The 20,098-nt window shown below is 48.8% G+C and overlaps 3 protein-coding genes and 1 non-coding gene across 4 annotated transcripts; 1 reads left to right on the top strand and 3 right to left on the bottom strand.

The window, feature by feature from the left end:
- Positions 1-3,093: 3,093 nt before the first annotated feature.
- On the bottom strand, positions 3,094-3,217 carry LOC123146644 (U6atac minor spliceosomal RNA). Its single transcript, XR_006472854.1, has one exon. It is a non-coding gene; the product is annotated as a U6atac minor spliceosomal RNA (small nuclear RNA).
- A 409-nt stretch (positions 3,218-3,626) lies between these two features.
- Positions 3,627-9,398, bottom strand: LOC123143911 (protein PECTIC ARABINOGALACTAN SYNTHESIS-RELATED). Its single transcript, XM_044562903.1, has 11 exons — positions 8,993-9,398; positions 8,862-8,912; positions 8,680-8,770; positions 7,925-8,001; positions 7,412-7,500; positions 6,568-6,687; positions 5,480-5,596; positions 5,117-5,260; positions 4,897-5,020; positions 4,588-4,779; positions 3,627-4,294 (listed from the first exon to the last, which is right to left on the bottom strand). The coding sequence occupies exons 1-11, from the start codon at positions 9,329-9,331 to the stop codon at positions 3,932-3,934; spliced, it is 1,707 nt and encodes a 568-aa protein (XP_044418838.1). The 5' UTR covers positions 9,332-9,398; the 3' UTR covers positions 3,627-3,931.
- Positions 9,399-11,266: 1,868 nt separating this feature from the next.
- On the bottom strand, positions 11,267-17,247 carry LOC123143910 (L-type lectin-domain containing receptor kinase SIT2). The gene is made up of 2 exons (XM_044562902.1): positions 15,147-17,247; positions 11,267-13,222 (listed from the first exon to the last, which is right to left on the bottom strand). The coding sequence occupies exons 1-2, from the start codon at positions 17,105-17,107 to the stop codon at positions 11,497-11,499; spliced, it is 3,687 nt and encodes a 1,228-aa protein (XP_044418837.1). The 5' UTR covers positions 17,108-17,247; the 3' UTR covers positions 11,267-11,496.
- Positions 17,248-17,793: 546 nt separating this feature from the next.
- On the top strand, positions 17,794-20,039 carry LOC123143909 (uncharacterized). The gene is made up of 2 exons (XM_044562901.1): positions 17,794-18,455; positions 19,752-20,039. The coding sequence occupies exons 1-2, from the start codon at positions 18,193-18,195 to the stop codon at positions 19,873-19,875; spliced, it is 387 nt and encodes a 128-aa protein (XP_044418836.1). The 5' UTR covers positions 17,794-18,192; the 3' UTR covers positions 19,876-20,039.
- Positions 20,040-20,098: the final 59 nt, after the last annotated feature.

The following is a 20,098-nucleotide window of genomic DNA, read 5'->3' as shown; positions in this document are numbered from 1 at the left end:
CTATGGCGCCTGATGCCTCCTCGTGCCAGCCCACCATACATCCGCCAACTCCACCTTGACAGCCTCCACTGGCGACAAGATCTGGCCACCAGCGCGCTAGAGGAGCCACCAGCGCGCATCAGCAGGCATCTCCCATCGCGCAAGCACGAGCCAAGCACGCCCGCCAGCTGCCGCGCAGCCCACGACGAAAGGACGGACGCGCCTCCCACCCACAGGCCCGCGGAGTCCCGATCTGGCCCGCGCCCATCGCCGCCGCCAGAGCCCCGCAACCCCGTAGATCTCGCACCGGCCGCGGTGACCGTCTCACGCGCCCCTGGGCGCGTATAGCAGCCCGACGCAGTCACCCCGCACCTCCAGCCCGTGCCCAGCCGTCCGCCATACCCGCCGCCGCGCCTACTGTGGCACGCCAGATCCACGCGCGCCCGCACAGCAGCGGCCCCTCAGCCCACGCACGCGCCGCCTAATCTCCAGCTAGCAAGGCCGCGTCGCCCCGCCTCTAGCGCGCGCCAGGCCGCGCACGCACTCCGCACCCGCGCCGCCGAGCGCCTCCTCCGCCCAGGGGAGCAGCCCCGCGCAGCTCCAAGTCCAAGCAGGAGGGAAGAGAAGGCCCGCCGCCGCCGACGCCGCGCGGGCTTTGCCTGCCGGCCCTCGCCGGCGGCGGCGGAGGGAGGTGTGGTGGGGGGAGTGCGCCCTGCGGCGGCTAGGGTTTCGCGCCCGGGTCGCCCCGCGGGGGAGCAACACGGGGCTCTTCGGGAAGTTTTTTTACGCTATCAAGACTTGTAGTGTATGTACATGTGCTATCCAGATTGAAAAAGGCAACTGAAAAGCCGTATCAGGTGGCGCCTCTTGATCTCCCATGCACCTATGACCTATGAGTGCAATGACCATCTTCTACTGCACATGTTTCTGCTTGTAATTAACCATCTAATTGATTTCAATTCCTTTATGATATGCATGGCAATATAATATGTTCATCAACAACCTGATCACTGACATCTGCATGTGCGAACAAGAGCCGAACAAAAAAAAGTTGAATAGACGGTATCCTACCTGGGTACGCACCTGACTGCATCAGGAGGCGCGCCCAGGGCGCGCCCCGTCCACTAGTCCTTCTATATACATGGCAGGTTTCCCTTCTGTACATGAAAAAACAAACACTTGCATTTTTAGTTGTTTTGGCATGACAACTTGGCGGTTCAATTTTGCTCCCAGCGAATATTCATCAGATATTCGTGTCCTTTAATATTTTCCTTTTCTTTGAGGGACTTCTGGTTCCGGCGAACGAATAACCATTAAGGGCAAAATCCTTCGAAAAAATTGAATCGTCTTTAAACTCTTTTCTTTGTCTCATTTCAAAAATTGACATTTCATGAATCTCGAGATGATAATGATTGGCCTGAAATCCTCGACCGTGTTGGCATCTCTCTTTTTTTGGGAAGAGAGTGACGGAGGCCTGGGGAGATCGGATGGCTTAGCGCATCCTGCGCCTACTGGACCTGACTTCGTAGGATACTCTGATAAACTAGTCGAATGGCAAGTTTCGACCTTGAAAGTTGTAAACCCATCTGTTATAGGATCCGTAACATGGTGTAGAAAGTAAAATGTTTTGTAGCGAGTCAAGTGTAATACGATCAAAAGGAAATGGGGTCGATGCTAAAACTCGAGCGATTCCCCATAGGGGGTCCATGCCACATGTTAGGTGTAGCTGGTGTATTCAGCGGTTTTTTGGTTAGTGTGATAGATTGGATCAACACTGAGACACGACCTAGACTCCTACGGGAGGCAATAGTGGAGAATTTTCCGCAATGGGCGAAAGCCTGATGGAGCAATGCCGCATGGAGGTGGAAGGCCTACGAGTCATCAACTCTTTTCTCAGTTATTTCAAGGCAATTTATAGGAATCCTGATTTTTCAAAGTAGTCGTCAACGGGTTGATCCCGCCAGCAATCAGCCGATTCACTGGTTACCAGCTCGATCATGGATTGTTAGAGAAACTCTAAAGATGCCATAAAAGATATAATTTATATGGAATGCGTTTTATACGTAAGTTGGTCAGGCGACGCGCAAACTTCAAGTCGTCATATTGATTGTCTCCATATCTCTCTTTTTAAAATCTTTTTCATCAACTCAATACTTACCCACTCAATTAAAGGGTTGAAAACACTAATTTAAGCTAAATATTGCATTACAAAGTTCTTACATACGGGGACAACATTTTCATATCATAGGTATAAATTTGCCGTTTTTAGTGTTTATATCATGATTTTGAGCCCCACCATGTCGATGGTGAATGCTATGGATGGGACGCATGTATACGTGACGAGTCGACTTCTTGTCTAGGCACGGCAGTGTGACAGTCCGGTGACCTCGTCTTCATCCCATTTCACCTGTCGTCATCGAGGTTGGATATGACATCTATGTTTGGATGGTTAGAGGAACAGCGATATCCCTAGCCCACCAGGGTTCAAGTCCCGGTGCTCGCATTATTTCTGGATTTTTTCAGCGATGCGCTTTCAGTAGGAGGAGGCGTTCCCGTCGACGATGAAGCGCCCTCGGTGACTTCGTAAATCTCAAGATGATATGCCGGCTCAGTCTCTCGAAGGTGCTCATAGGGATAGGGTGTGCGTTCATAGGGGTGGGTGTATACGCGTATGTATGAGTGCTTGCGTCTGTACTGTGTTAAGAAAAATAGTGTAACAAAAAGCATGGATTTTTTTAATGCATGACAAGTATAGGTGCAATACGGAAATGCTAAATTCTTTTGTAAAACACAGCAAATATGATAAGCAAATCAGAATGTGATTAGTATTAAGGCGCTGCGGATACAAAACAATCAAACAGCTTAACATTTGACGAGTACAGTGAAAAAGGCATGTGATAGGAGTATTTTTTTTAATACGTGACAAGTATTGGTGTAAAAGCGCAGGAAATGGCAAAAATAATTGACGAATACAATGAAAAAGGCATGTGACAGGAGTATTTTTTTAATACGTGACAAGTATAGGTGCAAAAGCGCAGGAAATGGTAAAAAAATTGGGTGCAAAAGCGCAGGAAATGGTAAAAAAAAATTGGGTGCAAAAGCGCAGGAAATGGTAAAAAAATTTGGGTAAGATCCGCCGAAGCGGGTAGCCTTAACCGCAGTGTGCTAGAGGAAAGTCCGAAGACCGTTCCCGTCCCTGTCAGGGGAGATGCCAACCGTCTCTCCTTTTTACGAACACGATACGTGGGGCAGCGCTTCCCGTTATAAACCACGCAACACGCTGCTCAGGTAGCGAGGTGGGACTAAACGGCAGCCCAGGCTGCGTGTCTTCCACTGCTCTGCGATTCCCTTCCCTCGAGACTGAAGCTGAGGGCCGTGCCTGAACGAAAAGACACCGCTGGCACACACACTCGTCGATTAAAAATGCAGTAACTTTCTACGTGGCTGGCCCGTGCCAAGAATACAATATCTGGATCAAGAGACCGTGCTTTGCAGAGTGTACACAGAAGCATACCGATCTTGGCGAGGCAGTAGCCTAAGATGGCCAGGAGCACAAGAGTACTTACTGGCTTGCTGCTAGTGGTGTCACATGAACAGAATCAAAAGGGGTTAAAAGAAACTGAGAACTGGCTAGCTCAAGAATGCAATATCTGAACAATTGGCATTTCCTTTTTGCCTCTCGTGGGGTTTTATCGCACGATTAATCAGCCAAGAACGCAATATCTGTTTCGAGAAACCGTGCCTCTGCGCCGTGCATGGATGCACCAATCTAGCCGGTGAACCACTACTGAATTCTGATAATCTACACAACACAAAAACTTAGATAGCCAAGGCTGCAGGAGCACTTACTGCTAGTAGTAGTGTTATATGAACAAAATCAGGAGGACATCAATGAAAGCACTATAGCTAGCTTAGCAGTGGCTGTCACTCGTCTGCCGCTACTCGGTCGGTCTCATGCTCTGCACATGCAGGGGGTGAGGGGGTTCTCCCAGAGGTCGTAGCCGGGGAAGGTGGGCTCGGGGAGGCCGGCCCGGGCCTGGTGCGAGATGACGACGTCCTCAGCAAAGGAGGCCCAGGCCAGGTACGGGTCACCGAGGGACTTGGACATGAGCCCCTTGTCGGGCTTGATGGACTTGAGCCGGTGGCGCCCGCTGTAGCGCCGCGCCCCCATGATGAGCTTGGCGAAGTTGCCGCCATGCGTCATCACGAACACGTCCGACTTGAGGCACACCAGGAAGTCCAGCGCCGCCAGGCTCGTCACGTGCTTCCGGAAGTGCTCCATCTCCGCCGTGCTCGCCAGCTCCTCCTTGGTCACCTGCATACCGCATATATGCAAAATTTACGTCTGTCATGGCAAATGCATTCAGGGAGAAGAGCAGGAAATGAATAAGTCTGTTTCGCCCCTCAACTATTTTGCAAGTCTGGAAGACGATCACTGCTTCGAAACCGGGCATTTAAAGCTCCTCGACTCGTGATTTTTAGATTTAAGCAATAGTTGTGGGGTTTAATGGACTTATTCCAGAATAAAAAGAACTTGATGGAACGTGGTAATGTGTCTGCAAGGGCAGTGAAGAAGCACTTCGGTTGAGCTGTGCAAGTAGTACTCACCAAGTTGGGGAACATGTTCCTGAGGGGAGCCATCCTGTTTTTGCCGCCGTACACTTGCCCTGATGCAACGTATATCTGCGTCTCCCTTGTGTATCCCAGTGCTCGCAGGATCACAGCTATCTCACCAGGCTCAAGGGGGCAACGCCCTTCTTTTCTCTTTTGTAATGCTAATGGCCACAGGTGAGATCCATTCTGCGTGCGGATAATAACATAAAAAACCATTAGAAAGCTATGTTGTGGGCATCACTTTGAAGTTCGATGAGATAACTGCAATTTCAGAACTGCTAAAAAACCGAAATTTGAGATGACCTTAAAGCGCCGTGGCCATTCTTTCTGTCTATAGGCTGCCATCATCACTTTCTCCTCACGTGTTCCAGCAAAATCACAAAAGGACAGGCCCACCATTCCTTTCTCATATCTCAGATGAAGGGCCCTTTAGAAGAAGCGACAATTACTTGATCATCCATTAAGCATTCCCTAAGCAATGAACTCCAAAGAGATTGAACAGAAGAGATTTGCTGTAGCTTACATGTACGGATTCCCGCTACTAGTTCGGTTCCTCATCTTTGTTGCCAGCTTATCCGCCATTTCTTCAATATCAGGTAGGAACTTTAAGGCGTGATAATTAACTCTGCATCTTAGTCGGTTAATCTCCATCGGAACATTGTCATACCTGAAATTGAAGATTTGCATCATATTTATTTCTACTGCTACATCACATTAGAGATTTCGTACAATGCAACTTTTACAGCACAAAATAAACAAAATAAATAAATAAAGAAACAACAATGTTCTCATTACCGTAGCATGGAAGCAGATTGGGCATTTTGGGTTAAGACAACAAATGTATGAATAATTACCACAATATAGTAGCATTCAACTGTTGACTTACCCCAACCTGTCGACAAATGGCTTAATAGACATTATTGTTTTCTCTTTGATCCTTGGAAGTACATTATCAATGTAAAACTGTGCAGATGCATACTTTGGGATGTTCTTCACAGTACGCCTGTCATAGACCACATTGCAATACTGTTATATGCAGAACATATCAACACAATGTAGTCATTTGATCCCTAACACCCGCTATAAGCAGAACAGATATTACATTGAGACAAGTAAGAAAACAAAAAGACAGGTTTACCATGGTAGTGAAAAGAAGTAACAGTTCCAGCAATTCCTGAATCTACATTCAACTTCATAAGAAGGAAACCAGAAAATAGTGTATTTCAAATATCTCTCAGCGAGTAAAAATGGAAATGTATGTACACCTGATTTGATTTACTAGGCTTCAAAACTCCCATTTTAAGCGAATAGTGGTTAATTTGAGCATTTAATCTCTCAGTCCAGTTGTATTAATTTTGAGACAGAAACAAGGATGACCTTCAGAATAAACTGCATCAGATCAGCAGTATACCTACGATGGTGGACCTCAGTCTAGTCAGCCTACTTTCTAACAAAAAAGTATAGCTATGATAGATAACACACAAGATTTACAGTACATCAAGATGGATGTAATTTTGGACTTCGCCATAAGATAAATTCAATTGAATTATAAAAAGAAAGCCACTGATGACAGAAAATACGAAAAAGTTCAGTGCCACTAGTATTTGCGGGTTGCTGGAATGTCAATTTCAGAAAGGTAGCGGTAGTGGCCACTTCGATTCACAAGATTCCAGAACACACACGGATAGTAAAACTGTAGGATTGCAATGTCACACCTCAAATCCTCTAGGATTGATTGCACCAAAGGAAACCATATTTTTTTGGAAGAAGTACTACTCAAGGAAATATTCCTATGAAATAGAGTCCGCGATGAGTTTAAAGGAAAAAATTCATATGGATTACAGTCCTAAAATCAAACAACCCATATAGAAAGAATCTAAAAGATTGCAATCCTCCAAAATTCATACAAAAATCCTTCGAAGCAAATATGCCCTAAGACTTAAGGCAGGGAGTAAAAGAAAATGCATAACCTACTTTATACTGGTGAAGAGTTCATCTTTTTCTGTGAACCAGTCAGGGATGTCTCGGACAATTCGTACGTCGTCCTTCAGATAGTTTATAAAATGATCCACATCAAAGATATCTTCAAATTTACTGCAGAAAAACCATCAACATTCATAATACGAAGTCAATATCATTAGATGCACCATGAAATTAACTTTCATATTATATAACATTACTATTGTAGATGTTGATATTTTTTAATATAATTTTGGTCAAACTTTGCGTAGTTTGACTTTAAATAAATCTTAATATGCGGAGTAAAAAGAAACGGAGGGAGTATCAATTAGTTCATTATTCAAAACCCAGTATGGGAGTAAGAAAACTTTAAACCTGCAAACGCGATGTTGTAAATTTTCCACTTTATAAAATTCATATTGAAACTCCACTTCAATGTCAATGTACAATGTAGTCACTAATTCACCAGTGTAGCATCAAGGAGGATTTGCCCCTGATTAGGATATCCTATAACAACAATACAGTCATAGTAAAGCATGAAGAAGAACAGTGACTTTCGCGAGCAGGTATTTTGATCATTCCAGGAGTAGTACAAGGGAAAATTATCCTTAAGATGAACCCGATACTCAGACCAGAAGCATATTGGTGTCACATGCCTGCAGAAAAACTGACTGATTCGGCTAGAATAACCATAGTTCATTTTTTTTAAATCTAGTAGGACAATATCCTCAGTTTAACTGACAATTTCATTAGAATATCTGTGAAGCGAATTTTGTATAATAGGACTATCAATTAAAGAACAATATACCAGCAGGGGAATAGACAAGTAGAAGAAGTAACAAGAGAAAATAGCACTTACGTCTGGTCTTTCCATATTTGGTCCTGCTTCAGAACTGGCAAAATAAGTGTTGCTTCCATTATCTTAGCAATTGCAACAGCATTACATATCTGCAGAAACACCAAAGGTTAGAAAGTAATAGGCGGGCCTATGTTGTAACTGAAACTCAATGTCAGCTTAGGAAACTCGTTACGACTACCCACTGCTTAAGAAATTGGCATGATCTTCTTAGGCAGGTACATAAATAAGTATTAAACGACAGGAGAATATAATTTTATTTCTTAAATAAGCAACAGAAGATCATTGAAAAAACATGCTATAAAAAGGAATTAGCATAAATATATTGAAGGTGTAAGCTGATGACACTTAAGCAACAACCACCATCATAGGAAAAACAATTCTCATGTAACAGCGAGATTCAGAGACTCAGAACTATGCTTAAGCAGGAAAAAGCATTGCACCATTGAAACAAATATTTAACAATCACACAAAATAAGGTGAGGAAGGCTGAGAAAAACAGGAGTGCATACATACAGCTATTCTTTGCTGGTTCAGTCCACCCTCGGCATGAATAAAAATATACCCAGAGGTTTCGTTCTCAGGTGGGACATCTGCGTCATATACAATGATATAATTATTATCACTTATCAGGGCCCAATCATGAAAGGAAACAAATGTTTGATGTAAAAGGCAGAAGTTGATGTTGTTTTTTTTTGGACCGAAAAGTTGGTAAATATAAAAGAGGGTGCACATCTCTCCACTGACTGAGGTATCCTTTCTTGCAGGGAAACACTATGGTTCTATGGGGAAATATCACAAAAACATGGCTAGAAAATGTTTTCATCAGAACTGGCATTGTGCTTTACATAGAAAGTATTCTGTGCTCTGACTCGCATTGCTAACAGAAGTCTATGAATGAGAAGTGCATTACAATTTTAACCCCACATTAATGTTGGCAGTATTTCATAGCAATAAGATGGATTCAGTTCCCATATGCTGCGTCATAAATCTGCAACCTTACATGGAAATGGAAGTATGGAAGTATGGAACTATGGGTCACAATTCGACTCTCGAAGAACACCGTAGTTCAGGTTTTAGCCACCCTAACAAATTTCACACATCACAGTAATCACTAAACATACCAAGAGTTAAAAGAATTGCCATAAGTCTAGGTTGTGTGGTTAAGCAATAAGCGACCTCACAGTGACTGAGTACAGCAAGGCTAAAAGTGAATGGTGCAGCATATGCTACATTTTTTGTCTTTCAAGTAATGTCAATGCTGAACTTGCCTGAGGGCTCATCGCTTCGACGCTCTGCGCAGGGCTTCCAGGACGCGGTGGCAGCACGTGGGTTCTCCCACAGTGAGAGAGGCTCCTTCGTCTGCGCCCAACACAATTGAATTCATCAGAACAGAAGTTTCTCACGTGAACACGAATCGCCAGAATGGTTGCCGAGATCAGGAGCACTTCACCTGAGGGCAATGCAGCGTGATCCCCTCCTTCTGGCACAAGTAGGGCGCGTTCTAGGATAAACAAACAAAAATGTAAGTGCTAGGTTGGGATTCTGATGAAACCGAGCGCAGAGGGAGGAACGGGAACTCACGAAGCTGGACCAGAGGGAGGGCGCGGAGAAGAGGGCCGCGAGCAGGAGGAGCGCGAGGACGGCGAGCAAGATCCGGTAGGAGAGGGAGGCGGTCGGGGGCCTCGGGTCCTCAAGGGCGAGGAGGGAGCGGAGGGGGGACGGAAGGAGCTGCTTGTGGTGATGGTGGTGCGGGAGGAGAGGTGAGGAGCGATGGGCGTCCTTGCCGTCGTCGTCGCGGCCGCGGGCGGCGGAGGTGGAAGCGAATGGGGAGGAGGCGGAGGACGCGTCGGAGTCGCGCTTTGCCGGAGAGTTGGATGCGCGGGCGGCCGCCGCCGCCGTCGAGTGCCGAAGCTCCGCCATCGCTTCCGCCGGCGGCGCGGTGCGCGTCGGGAGTGGGAGTGTAGTGCCTGTTTCAGCGTGCAGTCTCGGGACTTCGCTTTCGGTGCGTGACGGTAGTGGGAGCGCACCTGAGTCGATCTCGTGCTTCGATTCTCGATCCGACGGTTGTGAGTGGACAAGTCATCCCTGACTTGGGCACAGTAAATCGTGGAAACCGTGCCTTCCACTTGGCTATGGAGGTCTCGATTGCTCAATCTCAGTCGAATGATACTATATTAGTTAGATCAACGTGGAGATCTGTGTAAATTTTCTTTGTGTTCTGTCACTTGATCGAGACTTTGTTAAGTTTCAGTCACTAAGATGGGAGGAGCTTTCGTGGCATTTTATTAATCGTCAAATAGCCTTACATCATTTGCAAGAGCTAATTATGCAATGCTCACAGTGAAAAGGAGTTAAAAAAAGGTAATCATGCATAATAAACATATGTTTGGTTCAATGGGACATGTTACATGGAGAGAACATATAACAAAGAGCTCTAAAAATGCATAAAATATAGAACCATCAGTTGTCCTTGCCCTTGGCAGTGCCCTTGACATCTTAGGTGGTGTTTGGTTCTCTAGTCCTAGGACTTTTTCTAGTCCCTAGGACTTTTTGAAAAAGACTCTCAAGGAGGTGCTTCTAAGGACTTTTAGCAAAAAGTCCCAAAATAGTCCCTACCTGTTTGGTTTGCTAGGGACTTTTTTTAGTCCCAACACAAAAAAGTCCCTGGAACCAAACACCCCCTTAGTTGCGGAAGTAGAGCTCGAAGACGCAAAATCGATCGAGCCGGATCTGCCCAGCCCATCGTCGGAGTTGTCTATCCGTCCTTATCCTCCTCCTTCTCTTTGGAGGGTAGTCCGGCCATGCCACGGACCGTCCGGTTCTGCTCTCGTGCGAGGGCCCGCATCCTCCTCCTTTTTCACTTCTAGAGGATGTGGAGTCGTGGACACAGATGACTTCCTCGTTCAAGGCCATGTCGGCAGCAAGGCAGGCATCGGCCTCCCGCGCCCATTGCCTCGCATGATGGGCACACCCCTCCCTATAACCCTCATGTGCATCCACACCGGAGTTGGGGCGAGAGACGAACCTCACCACATCTGGCGAGGCAGAGGGCACACATCTCGAGCCACCAGCCCCGACAGATTCGAGCGCCATTTTGCATCGGTGCAATGGATTCCAGCGGGATCAATCTCTAATTGTGAGCGGGCTCACTCCTCCTGGGAGTGGCGGAGGGCCATGCGAACGACCATCGCCTCCTCGTCCCCACATGGGACGATGCCCCAGTCGACTAATCAGGAGATCTCGGAGTCGGATCCGCTGCCTAACATGTCGGAGATCGTTGAAATGGAGCTTGGGGGTGGGGTGGAGTGGAGTGGCTGGGGTTTGGGCCGGGATGCGGATGGTGACGAATATATCTGGGGTCGAGTGGGGCGGCGTGGAACAGATCCTACGTGACAGACTTGCTCGGGAGCGTCCCGATCTCCTCATATCCGACACACATTTAGGCTAGATATGAGGGGTGCCGGTCAACCCAAACATATATGGCTGGTTTGAGACTCCCGACTGGGTCATGTTTTTGTGACCGATCACTAACCGAGCCATCTGCCCAGACATATAGGGAGCGTTCGACGAGTCTGGGTGTAGATGCTCTAAGAGCTTTGAGTGTGCGTGTGGCTGATTAACTTGAAAGTAGACCAAGAGTGTAGTGGTCTAAGTTGTAGCAACTTCTTGTTTGTCTAAAATACATTCCATACAAATCCAATTGGTTTCATTCTAAACCATGTCCGACAAGAATAGTTGTCATGTAAACTCGAAACCTTATGCAAGAAAGAATGCACGTAATCTATTTGCCAATATTTACCCACCTCTTATTTCCAAGCAATCATTGAAATCTGAACTATGGTGTGATAGTAAAAATGAAAATGAATTTACATAATATCAAAACCAGAATATGTTTGTTAAGGTGCCCTACATACGGTTAACAAGATCCACTTATCATGTCATATGTCACCTAATATTTTAAGTATAACAAGATCCACTTATCATGTCATATGTCACCTAATATTTTAAGTATCGTAATATTATTTAAAGGTGTTAAGAATTCGAGCAAGTACATGATACAGTATTAAAATCAAACATCATGTGTGTCATCTTCCGCCAGAGAGGTCAGATATGGTGCCAACGGTCATCGTGGTCGATGAGAATGGGCTTGACATGGAATGCAACTCCTTTCTCTCCTTAAGAGCTAACAAATTGAAGTTCAAGGTTGCGCGTGTCATCTCCGGGAGTGGCAATTCTCCATCAAGATAGTGCAAAACTTGCTGCATCGTGGGCCTTGCAGAGGGAGACGGGTGTGAGCAGAGCAGTCCAATCTTGAGAATTAGGCACACCTCATCGGAGTTGTACTCGTGTTGCAGCCTTGGATCCGCTGCCTCGACGAGTGACTCTCTATGCAAGTGCTCGAGTACCCAGTCCGCCAACAAGATTTGGTTGCCTTGCTCGTCTTGCTTGATTGGTCGTCGCCCGCAAGCAACCTCGAGCATGAAAGTTCCGAAGGCGAAAGCGTCCGTCAGAGGGGTGGCTTTCCCCGTTCTCACTAGCTCCGGTGCTAGGTACCCCGTGGTTCCAACCACACGTGTTGTTTGTGGGTTGGTGCCATGCTCATACAGCTTTGCAAGCCCAAAATCGCCTAGCCGTCCATTCATTTCCTTGTCGAGGAGCACGTTGCTTGTCTTGACGTCTCGGTGGACGACGACTTTCTCCCACCTCTCGTGCAGGTAGTGCAAGCCACAAGCGACCCCTTTGATAACATGCAGCCTCTGAGCCCAGTCCAAGGTGAGGTCATCTCCATCTCCTTGGCCGTATAGATACTTGTCCAGGCTACCGTTTGGCATGTAATCGTACACCAAAATGAGCTCGTCTTTTCGCCGGCAATAGCCAAGTAACTGCACAAGATTACGGTGTTTGATGCGGCCAATACTTACGATCTCCGCGACGAACTCCTTCACCCCTTGCTTGGATCCATGGGACACCTTCTTCACGGCGATCTCTACCCCGGACGCCGGAAGCACCCCCTTGTACACCATGCCGAAGCCTCCTGCGCCAAGCAGGTGCTTGTCCTTGAACCCATCTGTGGCATGGAACAGATCTTTGTACGCGAACCGGTGCGGCCCGAACTCCATCTCCCAATCTTCCCGCACCTCGGTGTACCTCAGGCGCCTTCTCACGACCAGAACCAGGGCGGCGCCGATGGCGAGGACGACGACCGCGCTTGCTATTGGCAGGGTTATCTCCAGAACTCTTGAGCGAGGCTTGGACCCCAGCAGCGGCAGCTTTGGCAGCTTGGCGGCGTCAATGGCCGGGGCAGGCCTGTCTATGCCCAGGCTCCAGCCGAGAACGTAGTGCCGGGAGTTCACCGGGCCCGTCGACGACGAGAAGCCGATGTACGACGGCTCCGTCAGCACGGTCGACAGGTTCTGGGTGGCGCTGACCAGCGGCTTGCTGGGTCTCGCCATCCCAAGGGGAGCCATGGTGACATCGATCTGGGTGGTCACCCTGTCGTAGTCCACCCACACCTGGATCGCGGCACGGCTGATAAGGCTTACGTTATGGAATCCGCCGCCGTTACGGTCGTCGTCGTAGTAGCCAGCCTCGTGGGACGCCACGGAGGCGAGGCCGTTGATGTCGATGCCGACGTGGTTGGCGCTGATGTCGCGGAACTCGATGTTCTGCACAGTGTCCAGCTCGACGGCGAACAGGTGGTTGGCCGCGCGGCTGTCGTTCTGGGCGTTGGTGACGCCCAGGTACTGGTCCGTGAGCCCGGCCGACAGGCTCCTGACGCCGGGCGCGACGACGAGGGCCAGGCCGTGGGTGCTGAAGTCCGTGTAGCTGGAGACGATGGCGCAGACGAAGGCGACCGAGAAGGAGCGCACCGTGCCGCCGCCGCCGTCCGGGGACCCGCGGAGGCGCAGCGGGGCCGGGTGGAAGGCGTGGCCCTTCTGGTGGGTGGTGGCGTTGGTCAGCTCCACGAGGCCGCCCGCCGTGATGGTGGCGGCGCCGTCGAGGGCGAGGCTCGAGCCGGTGAAGCCGGCGTAGACGAACTGCTCGCCGTCGGCGGCGTCGGCGGCGGCAGCGACGGGTGGAAGTGGAAGGATGATGCCAGCGGAGAGGAAGGGGATCAGGAGGAGGAAGAACATGTGCACCATCGCCATTCGTGGACTGAACTGATGAAGTGACGAGGCGCCTTTCTGAAGAGTTGTAGAATGCGTCTCCGCGAGCGACTATGAAAGTCACATCATCAATGGCGGACTGATTTCATTGGACAGTAGTATTAATTATCTGACTCGGACGCAGCAGTGTGAACCGATGACCGACCGCCGGCCGGCGGGCGGCGGCTAGTCCGCAGGAAGACGGCGACGTGTATCTTGGAACATGGATCAGGAATCCTCAGAATGAAGGTGAGCCACAGGCCTGCTGTCCTCGGGAGAAAAATGCAGGAAACGGCCGATGGAGTCAGCCAATCAGTCCAAGTCAACAAGGACGCAGCTACCATGACGACGCCAACTGCGCACAGTGTACTGAGCCCCGTCGCTGTGTGGGTGTAATAAAAGTCTGGTCTAAGGATCACCTTGGATCGGTCTGAAAGATGAGTACCGCCAACTCTTCTTGATCTTATCATTTTCAATATACAGCATATTTTCTCAGGTACTGCATTCCAATATAAACTTGCTGGTCCCAGCCTTGTACAAGTGGCATGCTGTTGATTGATTGATTAACAATGCCGTCTGGCTGGAATAAGGTTTGCCTAATGCCACACCAGCATGCTCACCTCAGGTCAGGCTCACAGTGGCAACTGATGTTTTGGATCAGAGGAAAATTTAGTGTCGATGATCCAAACAAGGGTGTCGCATCAGTTGGCAACTTGCCGTGTTCTACGCAAAACAATGTGCAACGGCACTTAAAAAAAAGTCAAAGGTTGATTTATTTCGGATGCATTGACGTACAATGTGCCTGATTTAGAGGGTGCTTGGATCCAAGAGACTTATTTTAGTCTGACTAAAAATAGTCTTTTTAAGAGGCTAAAGTTCCAAGCACCCCTGACTAAAGAGGGGCTAAAACTAGTTTTGAGACTAAATTTTTTTAGTCAGGGGTACCCCTACTAAAATGTGGATTAGTCTTCTCTCTCCTCATTTAACTCCTCTCCTTTAACACAGACGAGTTCTGGATTGGAGGGTTTGGAGGATAATAAATGCTCATTAACTTGATTTTAGTCTTTTTAGTATTTGGATCCAAGCATGGATGAGGCTAGCAAAGTTTTAGTCCCACCACTTTTAGTCATGGGACTAAAACGTATCCAAGCACCCTGTTATTTTATAGTTTTGCTAAAACACATCAAGCGAGAAGAGATTAAGCATGAAAATCGGAAATTAACTATTGCCTCTCTATAAATGGATTTGTGTCTATCGCAAAAGAAAAAAGAATGAACCCCTCTTCTTCTCTTATACTCATCATGCCAAGAAATAAATAAATATATGTAGGGCACAATTCCCCCCTAAAAGAGCTTAAAATCTCGGGCATTAGCACCAGTGCTGTGCACATGGTCATTCAGGCAAGGCATATATATTGATGAGCAAATATACCATACACAAGTATGAGCTTAATTGCCCATATACAAGATACAAGGAATACATACAAAGAAACCAATGTTAACACCCTATCCTATCTCTCGTGCACAAGGCTAGTGAGGCTGTTAACGCTCTCCACCGACGAAGGATAGGACATGATGTACGAATCAAACCCTTCATTCTGCATGAACGCCAGCATCTGGAGGCTCAGGTGCGCCGGAACTAGTTCCGGCACCGGCATATCACCATTCAGGTACTGCAAGACTTGCCGCATAGTAGGCCTTGCTTCAGGAAACGGGTGAGAGCACAGCAACCCCACCTTCAGCACCACACACGCCTCATCGGCATCGTAGTCGCCTTGGAGCTTGCTATCCACCGTCTCAACCAGTGACCCTCTGTTCCAGTGCTCCACCACCCAGTCTGCCAGCATGAGCTGATCATCCTTCGAATCTTGCATGATGGGCTTCTGCCCACAGGTGACCTCCAGCACGAATATGCCGAAGGCAAACACGTCGGTCAGGATGGTCGCCTTGCTGGTGCGGCCGATCTCCGGGGCTAGGTACCCTATGGTTCCAACAACATGCGAGGTCTCCGGGTCGGCAGTGTGGTCATACAGCATCGCGAGCCCGAAGTCGCCGAGCCGGCCATTCATGCCACTGTCGAGCAACACGTTGCTGGCCTTGATGTCGCGATGGACGACAACTTTCTCCCACTCATCATGAAGGTAGATTAACCCCGATGCAATGCCTTTGATGATCCCAAGCCTCTGAACCCAATTCAGAGTACCATTGTGCTTGTCGTCGGCCTCCTGAGGTTGAGAGTACAGGTACCTGTCAAGGCTCCCGTTTGGCATGTACTCGTACACCAGAAGCAGCTCACCTTGCCGGCGGCAGTAGCCGAGCAACCGTACGAGGTTGGGGTGCTGCATCCGCCCTATGCTGACGATCTCGGCGACGAACTCCTTCATGCCCTGCTTCGAGCTGTGCGACACCCTCTTCACGGCGATCTCGCATTTGGACGCCGGAAGAACTCCTCGGTACACTTTCCCGAATCCTCCTACCCCCAGCAGGTTCTTGTTCTTGAACCCTTCCGTGGCGCGGAACAGATCCTTGTAGGAGAAGCGGTGCGGCCCGAACTCCACCTCCCACTCCTCCCTCAGCTCGCTGTACCTCAGCTGCGTTCTCCTAAGCAGGACGAGGGCCGTCCCCACCAAGAGGACCACCGCCGCGGTGACTATCGGCAGGATGACCTCCATGGCCTTGGACCTTGGCTTCGGGAACTCGCGGGGCAGCTTCGGCAGCCTGGCGATGTCGATGGCGGGCGCGGGCCCGTCCACGGCGAAGCTCCACCCAAGGATGTAGTGCCGGGAGCTGACCAGGCCCGTCGAGGACGAGAAGCCGATGTACGCCGTGTCTGGGATCACCTCCGAGAGGTCTTGCACCACCGAGAGCAGCGGCCTCGCCGGCCTGCGCGTCTTGAGGGGGGCCAGGGTGACGTTGATCCTGCCGGTCCCGCCCTCGTAGTCCACCCACACCTGCATCGCCTCGTGGCTGATGAGCGTCAGGTTGCGGAACTCGCCGCTGCCGCTGCCGTCGTCGTCGTAGTAGCCGGCGTCGGTGGAGTTGACCGACACGAGGCTGTTGATGTCGATGCCCACGTGGTTGTCGCTGAGGTCCCTGAACTCGTTGTTCTGCATCGTGTCCAGCTCCACCGCGAAGACGCGGTTGGTCGCGTTGCCGTTGTTGCTGCTGTTGAGTAGGCCGAGGTACTGCGCCGCCATGGCGCCCGAGAAGTCTGCGGTCGGGGCGACGAAGAGCGCGATGCCGTTGGCGCTCACGTCGGGGTAGGCCGACAGGATGCCGAACACGAAGGAGGAGGAGAAGGAGCGGCCGCGGAGGCGCAGCGGGGTCGGGTAGATGGCGTGGCCTTTCTGGCGGAGCGTGCCGTTGGTGAGCTCCAGGAGGCCGCTCCCCGTCACGGACGCCGCGCCGTCGAGGAGCAGGCTGCTGCTGCCGGCGAAGCCGGAGTAGACGAACTGGTGGTCGTCGTCACCGGCGCCGGCGCTGCGGGCTACATGGTTTATTATGAACCCCACGAGTAGGAGGCGTAGGAGCACGAGCTTCTTGGCAGCCATGGTTGTCACTTCACTCACGGTCGAGGCTATTTTTCTCTAGTAGTTGCGCAGAGCCAAGCAAAAGTAGTGGTGCTTTTCTGCTTGATGCTCTCGCCGAGACGAGAGCTGCACAAATCATCGAGCATCAGAAGAGAAAACTTAACCTTAATCAGTCAAAGGGAGTCGCTTAGTCTAACTTTTACTATGTCCTTATGTCCTTGGTGCTCATCAATACTACTGTCGTCTACTCGACAACAACATGTGAGAGAGAGATTACACATCTGATGGGGGGAAGGCAGGAAGTTTCGCTGCCGTCTTTGACGGGCAATGTCCAAAGTCGTCGATGGGTACAGTTGCCACCCGTAGCATGCTGTTTTCTTTGGGTGTGAAACCATAGCAGTCCCGATCAGCTAGAAACGTTTTCATAGGTGTCATGCTCACTCCGCGGTTTTGGACAGGGAAAAGTCTAAAATAAATCTTAAACTTGTAGACAAAATCTAAATCAAACCCTGATCTTTGAATCCTTGAAATTAGCACACCGAATTCGCTGATCCCGGTCTATTTTCTTTCCCTAATAATAATAAAGCACGAATTAACTTTGTCGGGTTCACCGTCACAATACGCTTTCTTTCTGTAAATTTACGCTTTCACCAATTTAAAATATATAAGCGAGGTGGTACTAATTCGGGGAACCACGTCGTGTGCATCAAACGATCCAAACAATACCCGCCCGTGTGCTTCGGCCCAGTAAATCAGGCCCACATGCCCGTTTGCAGCCCAACAAATAATGGCGCAACCACCAGAGCTAGCTGTGTTTGTTGTAGAAAAGCACGGGCTCTCCCTCTCCTCCCGATCTCAGCCGCCACGAGGCGACCGACCCCGGCGACGCTCGATCCGGTGCTGCACCGGCCGCCGGTCGACGCCGGCGAGGATTTGTGCCCTCTCCCGACCCACGTCTCTCTCTCTCTCTCGCGAAATAGGATTGGGCGCCGCCGCCGTTTTCCTGGTTGAAGGTGGCCAGAGCGCCTGCACGGGAGGCCTTTGTCGAGCGAAGCCCTGGATCACGCACGGCGTTCCCGCGGAGGGACAGGGCGGCGGATTCGAGGATGGGCGCGGCAGGCGGAGCTCTGTCCTCCTTTGTCCTCTCCCATCGACCGCTGGATCGAAGAAGCATCAGCTCACCCCACCTCCATCCTGTCTCCTCTCCTACATCGGCCACACCACGCCGCGCCCGTGGAGCGGAGTCGCAGAAGCACGACGCCGACTGCGGCGGAGTGAGGAGAGCTCGTCCGGTCGTCTTGTCCCTCCAAGGCAGGATCAGGCCCAACCTCCACGCCACCAGCTCCACCCCATATCTCTTGCCTTTCAGGTTAGTTTCAGGTCCGCTTAAAAGTTTCAGGTTAGCTCATCTAAAAAGCAGTTTCAGGTTAGTCCGCATAATTTAGTTACAAGTGTTATTTGGTTGACTGTCGTTGTTACTTATCCGATCTGAATCTAAAGGTTCCATGTTTCTCACAAAACAATGGCTGATTTGCTAGCCGTAGAGCGCAAGCTAAATGATACAGGCTCTGCTGTGAAAACCAACGGGTCTCTTCTTTTACAAGCTTTTGCTACAGTTGAATTACTCAATATGTGTGTGTGTTTTATATCATCTGGTGATCAAGTTTTAATGTATCTTGATGAAATGTAGACCTTTGTAACATATTTGCACCTTTGGAGTAACACATGATGTCCTTTATCAGTATGGCTGATCCTTCGCCCTTATTTCCTCTACTTGTTGATATGTGTCTGCTGGAACAAGCTGGTTCAATGGTGCCTTCAGCAAAGTCGCCGAGGCCGGTCATGTTGCCGGCTCAAGAACAACAGAAAAGTTCCAGATAGTTGTGTCAAATATATCAGCCAAAGTAAGTCAATAATAAATTTTACTTGGTAAACTAATGACCAGAAAGATAATCAGTGCCATTAAAGACATGTAGAAACACTAAAGAGCTGCATTCTGCACTTACTGTGTAGTCCAAACTGCGATGAAGCAGAACTTTATTTGCCTTATGGTCAATAGGCATGCCCAGTAAACATACCTTTGAAACATCCTCTTGCTGCTGCCAGTGCACACATGATTCTCAAGTTTGGGAGCTAACCGATCATAGTTCTAGCGTTAGGTGCTACTCTCTTTCCCTGAACATTAGCAAGCCAACATCATATTCTTGCCTGCAGATAGTAGAGCCAGTCCATCCCTGATTAGAATTCAATTATTTAGATAAACTCCCAATTAAGAGACAAACACCCAGCAAGGGATATAGAGTCGAGTGCTGGAACAATTGGTCCATTCAGTCGTAGTTTTTTCTTCTATTCACTCTAGGACGTATATGTTTTGAGATATTTGCAGAATATATGATGCTGTGATAACAATAGTGCTGTTGCTCGCTGCTTTTTTTAGCTTTTGGCAACATAAGTGGCATTTCGAAAGGTAATTTCTTTTTTGCATAGCTCCACGAGTAAATGTGCTTTTGAAAAGTCTTTCTTTAGTGAATCTACATGCACATTTTCTCATTCTTTGCGGTATATTATTTCAAATAGTGTGGTTTATTTGCAAGCTTACTGTGTCACAACATTGTTTGCTACTTCTCATTGTCCAATTCATCTTTTTTTCCTCTTGCTGTGATAGGGACCTGCTGTCGTTGCTTGAGCTTGTTGAGTTTGTTTTGGGAGCTCCTCTTCCTGGGGAAAATCTGTTGGAAACCTTGAGCAAGCATCTAATGTTGGCTGTGTCATCAAGCTTTGGCTTGTAACTGTGTATTTCTCTCCTTCTCATCTTCTTCTTTGAGGAGGTTTATTTTCAGGGAGTCTTGACAGATTTGGTAGATGATCTAAATTTTCTTTAGAATTTTAGAACCACTATCCTTTTTAGTGTCGGTGTTCAATTGATTATAGATGATAGTGACATTTTGGACCATGGTCCTGGTTCGGTGTGGTTTCATGATTGTCATACAGTACACTAAATTTTCTCAGTAT

Source organism: Triticum aestivum, chromosome 6D (assembly GCF_018294505.1).
Source record: "Triticum aestivum cultivar Chinese Spring chromosome 6D, IWGSC CS RefSeq v2.1, whole genome shotgun sequence".
Lineage (NCBI taxonomy): Eukaryota > Viridiplantae > Streptophyta > Magnoliopsida > Poales > Poaceae > Triticum > Triticum aestivum.
The sequence above is the reverse complement of the archived record's forward strand: the minus strand, read 5'-3'. Positions and strand labels throughout refer to the sequence as shown.

Coding starts and splice junctions, on each gene's coding strand:
- LOC123143911 (XM_044562903.1), bottom strand. CDS start 9,331: ATGGCGGAGCTTCGGCACTCGACGGCGGCGGCGGCCGCCCGCGCATCC. Junction 8,913..8,992: donor CCTCCCTCTGGTCCAGCTTC/GTGAGTTCCCGT, acceptor TGTTTATCCTAG/AACGCGCCCTACTTGTGCCA. Junction 4,295..4,587: donor GGAACATGTTCCCCAACTTG/GTGAGTACTACT, acceptor TGCGGTATGCAG/GTGACCAAGGAGGAGCTGGC.
- LOC123143910 (XM_044562902.1), bottom strand. CDS start 17,107: ATGGCTGCCAAGAAGCTCGTGCTCCTACGCCTCCTACTCGTGGGGTTC. Junction 13,223..15,146: donor GCGTTCATGCAGAATGAAGG/GTTTGATTCGTA, acceptor CACGGACTTCAG/CACCCACGGCCTGGCCCTCG.
- LOC123143909 (XM_044562901.1), top strand. CDS start 18,193: ATGGGCGCGGCAGGCGGAGCTCTGTCCTCCTTTGTCCTCTCCCATCGA. Junction 18,456..19,751: donor CCATATCTCTTGCCTTTCAG/GTTAGTTTCAGG, acceptor TTGCTGTGATAG/GGACCTGCTGTCGTTGCTTG.